At 48.4% G+C, this 7,500-nt stretch overlaps 2 protein-coding genes across 2 annotated transcripts in view; both read left to right on the top strand.

The window, feature by feature from the left end:
• Nucleotides 1-2,329, top strand: part of LOC102497766 (acyl-coenzyme A thioesterase THEM5-like) — a 5,914-nt gene extending 3,585 nt beyond the window's left edge. The window contains exons 3-4 of the mRNA XM_027765498.1: nucleotides 1,088-1,212; nucleotides 2,162-2,329. Coding sequence (XP_027621299.1) covers nucleotides 1,088-1,212; nucleotides 2,162-2,184 — 148 coding nt within the window. The 3' untranslated portion in view covers nucleotides 2,185-2,329. The remainder of the gene's footprint in view (nucleotides 1-1,087; nucleotides 1,213-2,161) is intronic.
• Nucleotides 2,330-7,345: 5,016 nt separating this feature from the next.
• SLC25A38 (solute carrier family 25 member 38) overlaps nucleotides 7,346-7,500 on the top strand; it is a gene marked incomplete in the record, with an annotated part of 16,355 nt that continues 16,200 nt past the window's right edge. Inside the window, 1 exon segment of the mRNA XM_014592753.2 lies at nucleotides 7,346-7,500.

Below are 7,500 nucleotides of genomic sequence, written 5' to 3'. Positions count from 1 at the left end.
GAACATCTGTACATGGTTAGCATGTGAGAAAGTCAGGATGGAGTGCAGGAGTTGCTGCCTGATTCTAACGTTCTCTGCCTTCCCGTAACACCACGCTGCCCCAGTGGACTCTCAAAGATATGCAGAGAAGAGCGGGGCACAGTCTCCACTGCCCGCCCTCCCAGGGGGTATAGGGAAGGCGGTCAGGCTGGAAACTGGGGCAGGAGCTGATGCTGCAGCCTGGAGGTGGAATTTCTTCTTCCTCTGGGAAGTCTTGGCTTTGTTCTTATAGCCTTTCAGCTGACTGAGGGAGGCTTTATTCACAATAATCTCCTTTAGTATTAATCACATCTACAAAATACCTTCACAGTAACACCTAGATGAATGTTTAACTAGGAACTGGTAGATAGCCTAACCAAGTTGACAGATAAAACTGACCATCATGGCCCAGCTGCAGTGGCAAATGGAAGGCACTTCTGCGTGGTGACTGAGGCCACGTGGGAGGCCCAGGTTCGATTCCCCACTCAGCCTAAAACAGGCTAGGGAGACTGGGGCAGCAGAATGCAACAGGGTGAGACCTTGTCAAAAATACCTCCACCTTCCCTTCCACGCCCTCTCTCTCTCTCTCTCTCATAAAAGCAAAAACAATCTAACGAAACACCCAACCATCACAGAGATCCTTGCTTATAAATAGAAAGAGCTGTTCTGCTAAAAATGAAATCTTTGACATGTGGCTAGGATGAATGGAGACTATGCACACCGCAGGTGAGGTCTGCTCACCCTGGTGGACAATTCAGGCTAGACACAGTCTAGAGAGCTGTGCTCAGAAAACGTGTACATGTCTATAACTTTTAAACAACATGTCTCCTTGTTGGAAAGACAGCAGGAAAATTAGGAGCTTGGTGTTTTCAGAAGATGGGGAACTGATTTGTCAAAAGGTGGATGGAGTGATTTGGGGCTTCCATCTTTGTGGCTCATTTTCTACCATTGCCCCTACCTTTGTGAAGACTCCCATTCTGGTAGGGACACAGGCCACCCTGCAAACTCTGCCCCACCTCACCCTCAAAGACCAGCCCAGAGGCAATTCTGACTCATCCCTCTCTTGCAGCCCCGTCACCCTTGGCACGGTGGTGTGGCTGGAGGCGCAGATCACTGGCATGGAAGGAAGAAAGGTGTATCTCTCTTGTGAAGCCCAGAGCAGCGACAGGACCACCACCTTCGCTGAAGCTTCCGGTAGAGTCATCAGAATTCTCTCTTCCTGTTGTTCGTGCCCATCCTTCTGGCTGACAAGAGAGTGGCTTTCCTCACTACTGAAGGCAGTGTTCATAAGGCAGACTCTATTTTTTTTTTAAGAGAGCTTTTTTGCTTTAGGGCACATGCACTTGCCAGAGAGAAAGACGGAAAGTGAGAAATCACCCCCGAGGGGGATGGCCATGCCACAATCCCTTCTCCTCCATTGTCCTCTTGGGATCTTAGGCATGTATGCACACACATGTTCGTGCCCATCCTTCTGGCTGACAAGAGAGTGGCTTTCCTCACTACTGAAGGCAGTGTTCATAAGGCAGACTCTATTTTTTTTTTAAGAGAGCTTTTTTGCTTTAGGGCACATGCACTTGCCAGAGAGAAAGACGGAAAGTGAGAAATCACCCCCGAGGGGGATGGCCATGCCACAATCCCTTCTCCTCCATTGTCCTCTTGGGATCTTAGGCATGTATGCACACACACCTGGCCGGAGTTTAAGCCACAGGGTGCAGGACTCAAACCTCTGTAGACTACATGAGAATCCAACAACGTAACTATTATGTTATCTGCTAGTCTCAAGGCAGACTCTTAAGGCTGCTCTTTCAGACTCTGTGTTTGGGTTGGGAGGGGATGTGCAAGAGGAAAGGAACTTACGTCGGCTACAGGAACAAGGTCATCATAGTCACCCGGAGACCTCTCTGAAAGGCTGTAGGCGTAGACGGGCTTATGAAGATGGTGTTGGAGAAGGAAGGTGAGGCAGCCCACCATGCCTGACATCTCCCCTCTCCCATTTGGCTTCTATAAGGCAAAGTGAGCATCAGTAGAAGAGGCAGTGTAGACGTTACCAGAAACAGCTCTCTCCAGGAAGGCAGGAAGATCTCCCCGAGCTGGCCTTCCTGGGAGCATGGCCGGTGATTCACGAGTGTCCCTTCCATTCCAGCCATCTTCTTCCAGATGAAGTGACGCAGAAGCAAGGCACCACCAGGCTCATTTCCGCCTGTCCTGGAAGGCAGAGGGATGAAACGAAAGCCTCTCCTGGAGCCGGCCTGCCTCACCTACTCACCTTCAGCTCCCATCATACTCCAGCCTTTTCCTTTTAAGAAACTCCCCCAAAGTCAATGCTTGATATGAATAAAGCCCTAAAAGGAAGTCCTGTATGCAAATGGAGGCATGTGTGCCCTTTCCAGATGTTAAAGAATCCCTGAATATGCAACCCAGAAAACAAGGGCCACCCCAGGTCCTCAGGGACTGAATGTGTAATTTGGGGGTGGGGAGTTTAGTTCACAGCAGCCAAGTCACCTTCCATGGATTGCAGATAAATCAGAGAAGCCTTGACTGATGTTAAGGACTTTGTTTTAAGTTGAATTAGTCACACTAATGACACCAGATGTTTTCACACCAGATGAGTCCTCTGCTGCTTTTCTTTTCTTTTTTGTAAGTTTTGTAATTATTTATTTATGACAGAGAGAGATTGATTGTTTTTTAAGAGAGAGATTTTTTGCTATAGGGTGCATGTACTTGTCAGAGAGACAGAAAGCAAGAAATCAACCCCTGGAGGGATGGCCACGCCGCAATCCCTTCTCCTCCATTCTTCTCTCAGGATTTTGGGTACACACACACATACATGTGCTTGGGTAAGTTTTAAGCCATCTGGTCCTGGACTTGAACCACGGTCGACTACGTGAGAATCCAGCAATGTAACCATTACACCAACTGCTGGTCCCAAGAGATTGATTTTTGACAGGGTCTTATCATATTGGGATTGGCCTGCCCTAGTCCCCCAGCTAACTGAGACCGCAGGTGTCCCCCAGCTAGCTGAGACCACACCCATGCCGTTTTAGGTTGGGCTGAGAAATGAACCCAGGCCTAAGTGCTCTCGGCCTCTAAGCAGTAGCATCTTATAACACATGCCCCTGCAGCTGGGTCTTTCTTTTCTTTTCTAATTTACTTCTCCAAACTCTGCCATTAAGGAGCATTTGGGAAGAAAAGGGACTGTGGGCTTCAGGGTTAGATATGGCAGGAACAAATATGGAGAAAGGAAATGCAGGAGTCACCACCCTCAAAGGTCAGCCCTTGTCGTCTAACCTCAGGGCGAAGCAGGCATACCTATGAGGGTGAGGCAGTGGCCGGCAGGCTTCCAACTGGTCCCACCCCCAGAGGGACCAGAGTAGCCTCTGAAATACAGCGATTCATGGTTTCTCAGAAGTAAGAATCTTTGTCCTAGGAGTGGAGTGGAGGGGAATAGGTCTTCCTTTAAGAAGAATGTTTAGGGGGCAACAGGTGGCGTGATGGTTAAGGTCTTGGATTCCCACATGGCCAACTGCAGTTCAAGTCCTGGATCCAGCAGGTTGAAAATCATGCTGAACATGTGTGTGTGTGCCCAAAATCCCGAGAGGAGGACAGAAGAAAAGGGATTGCAGCATGGCCATCCTCTTTGGGGGGGAGTTATTCATCATTTTTCCTTTCTGTCTGTCTTCTGCAAGCTCATGAAAGCCTATGGCAACCCCCCTTCCCCCCAAAAAAAGGGAAGTCATTAATACTACACAAAAGCAAACGAGCTTTCTGGTTTACGCTGAGGGATAGCAAAGCCTTCAATCACCAGGTAGGTTTAGTTTTGTTTTGAATGTTTACACGTTCCTCAACCTGGGGATGAAGGGCCTATTTTCTAGCTTGTTCTGTGCCTCCATGGGACACGAATGAGGCCATCTTCCTAAATCATCAGTTTCTTTTCTGACCTAGATTTCCTGGTGAAGAACAGCTGATAGAAGATAGCAAACGCTGTATCTATGAAAAGCTTAAACTTAATTCTGCAGATATAAACGTCTACTGATGGGATGGTGTGTCCCTGCATTCCTCGAGTGTGAGAATCCAGCATTAAAACTTTTCTGGGGATAAGCCAGACAGGCATCATGGGAAATTAACACCCAAAAGGCTGTTGACAGTCCAGATGAACAAAAGCCAGATTTTAAAAAAATTTCAGGGTGGGACCAGCAGTTAGCGTAATGGTTATGTAGCTGGACTCCCACGTAGCTGACCGCAGTTTGCGTCCCGGACTCAGTGGCTTAAAACTCACGCTGGGCACATGTGCGTGCGTGCACAAGATCCCGAGAGGAGAATGGAGGAGAAGGGATTGCGGCATGGCCATCCCCCCTGGGGGGGGGTGATTTCCCCCCGGGGGGGGGGGGTGATTTCTCACTTTCTGTCTCTCTTTCTCTCTCCGTCTGTCTGGCGAGTGCACGTGCCCTATAGTATAGCCAAACCCCTCCCCCCCCAAAAAAAAGAAAATTTCAGACCAGCAAATAGGATAATGGTTAAGTTGCTGGAATCCCACGTGATAAACTGTGATTTGAGTCCCAGCCCCAGTGACTTAAAACTCACACCAGGCATGTGCCCAAATCCTGAGAGGAGAATGGAGCAGAGGGGCTTCCGAGTGGCCACCCTCCCTGGGGGGGTGATTTCTTGCCTCCTGTCTTTCTGGCAATTGCACATGCCCTATAACAAACATCTCTCTTAAACTTTTTACTGTTTTCTTTTTTTTTAAAAGAATTATTTAATTTTATGTATTCATTCATTCATTTAAATTTGACCAGAGAGACACATAGAGAGAGAGAGAAGGCAAGTGAGAAAGCAAGCCACCAGGTCAAGGACTCTAACCATGGTTGGCCATGTGGGAGTGTCTAGCTCCTTCACTACCACACCACCTGCTAGCCCCGGTTGTTCTTTTTTAGAGTTTATTTATTCAGTCTCCCAAGAGCATGAGAGGTAGAGGCAGAGACAGCATCCTTAACAGAGGGTTGATGCCAGCATTAGTTGTTTTAGGTTGAGAAACAACGAGGTCCATGCCTCTCCAGTTGCAGCCGAGAATCAAAGGACAAGGAGACAAGCCGAGCACAAGGTTTATTGTGGGAGCTAGAGATACATTCCACAGGTGGAATGGACCACGGCAAACAGGCCTGAGAGGGATCTGTTCCACGGACAGAACAGGCCAGTACTAAGGGAGGCAGCCAGCCTTGTCTCCTTCCCAGGGTCTCCTTTATCCTGTCCTAGATCCTTTGTTCGTTCTGAAGTACGTGCTCTTAGAGGGTCATCTGATTTGCAAGTCTGATTTGTCATAGGGAGTTCTTTTGCATAACAGAGAAGGTCCCATAGGCCCTCCATAAAGTTTCTCTGTGTTCCAGGCTAGTTCCTTGATCTATATCTGCTTACACAAGGCTAACCTGGTAACTTCTAACATTGAGTCCCACTCCCAGCCAGAACCAGCCTTGGATCACAGGCATACTCAGGAAGGTCTCCAAATACAAACATGAACACAGAACCTTCCCATGTGGGTCAGCCTTGCAGAACACTGCACTGTGCTACTGCAACACTGTCTGGCCCCCATCAACCAGAATGTTTTTTCTAAGAAATTTTTGCTATAGAGCACAAGCTCGCAGGAGAGACAGACAGACCGTGAAACATCCCCCAGAAGGGATGGCCATGCCACAATCCCTTCTCCTCTATTCTCCTCTTGGGCACATGCTCCTGGCCTGAGTTTTTAAGCCATCAGGTCTGGGACTCAGCCTTGGGGTCTACGACTTGAATGGCAGTCAACTACAAGGGAGTCCAGCGACTTCATCATTACACCATCTGCTAGTACCTATTGTCTACGGAAAATAACCAGCCCTGTAAAAATAATAACTAATAGTTAATGCGATTTATTTCCAAGCAGAATATGAGTGGCCTAGGCCCGGAGAAGAGGCAAAACATACCTTTCTCTTGGGGTGATGAGGTACAAGGGTTCCATTTATTTGATTTTGAGAGCGGGAGACAGAGTGAGAGACAGAGTTTGGAATTTAGTGAAAAGGTTTTCCATTAATCTGGCCCAAAAAGGAGGGGCATGTGGAAGGGGTGGGACTTGGAGGTTATTGGTGGGTTTTATAGTTTTCCATTGGTCTGACCCAAAAAGGCGGGGCCAGTGGAAGCATGTGCAGGCCCCTCCTTGTAGGTTTTAGGTGGATTTACAGTTTTGGGTGTGATTGGAAAAGCGATCAGAAATGAATGTACTTTAACAGTGATAAGGAGAGTTAATATACATCACAAAGATACTCCAATACTGTGCCAAGGGCAGGCTGTAGGAAGAATCCTGTTAATATTGGGCCAGAATGGTCTGTCAACATCTGTGGGTGTGACTCCGTCCAGGCCCTCTGGAAAGGACTTTGGAAAAATAGAAGAAAGCAGTCAGACTTCTGTCTACACTATAAACCAGAATTTTAACCACCTAGATGAGTCCTGTCCAGTAGAAATACAATGTGAGCCACATGTGTACATTTTAAACGCTCTAGTAGGCACATTTAAAAAGTAAAAACAATCAGGTGGAATGCATTTTAATAGCAATAGTATTTTATTTATTTATTTTTTTGGAGAATTTTTTTGCAATAGGGTGCGTGCACTTTCCAGAAAGACAGAGAGACAGAGAGACAGAAAGTAAGAAATCACCCCCCCAGGGGTGGGGTGGGAGGGTGGTGGCCACTAGGCAATCCTTCTCCATTCTCCTCTCGGGATCTTGGGCATGCGTGGGCGCACGCACGCGCGCGCACACACTTTAAGCCACCAGGTCGGAAACATGAACTGCAGTGACTACATGGGAGTCCAGCGACATAGCCATTACGCTAACTGCTGGTCCCAAAAGTAATTTTATTTAGCCCAACATATTTATCGTAAAATAGCACTTCCACAAGTAATAATATAGAAGATTTTAACGAGCTATTTTACCTTACAAGCCTTAGACAGCCCGAGTGGCTTACCCATACACTACATATCAATTCCTCCACTAAATTTTCAGTGTTTTCTGGGAAACTGGTCCCACCCAAACAACACAGCCGTGTTTAAGGGAAGACCATGCCCCATTGCTTTGGTTTCAAAAAAAAAAAAAGAATTAAAGTGAAATAACATGTCAAATTCAGTTCTCCAGTCACACCGCCCACATTTCATTGTGCCCCGTAGCCACAGATGGCTGGTGGCTGCTGGGCAGAGACCGTGGACATTGGCCACGAAACGTGGCGCTGCAGTTCTGAGCGCAGACACCAGGGGGCGCGCGAGGAGCGTTCCCCCGGAAGCGAATCCCCGCCTTGAATCTAGTTCCTCCGGGTGTGTCCCCCTCCGACCCCGACAGACCTCCGCTCCTGCAGCCGCGCGGGATGGGCCGGTGAGCAGAGCCGCGGAGCTCGGGGTGGACGACCAGCGGAGTAGTCCCGGGCAGGCGGGTGCGGCCGGGCGCGTGCGCAGGCGCGGGCCGTGGGC

The sequence above is a fragment of the Tupaia chinensis genome, unplaced genomic scaffold (assembly GCF_000334495.1).
Source record: "Tupaia chinensis unplaced genomic scaffold, TupChi_1.0 Scaffold138441_1, whole genome shotgun sequence".
Classification (NCBI taxonomy): Eukaryota; Metazoa; Chordata; class Mammalia; order Scandentia; family Tupaiidae; genus Tupaia; species Tupaia belangeri.
The sequence above is the reverse complement of the archived record's forward strand: the minus strand, read 5'-3'. Positions and strand labels throughout refer to the sequence as shown.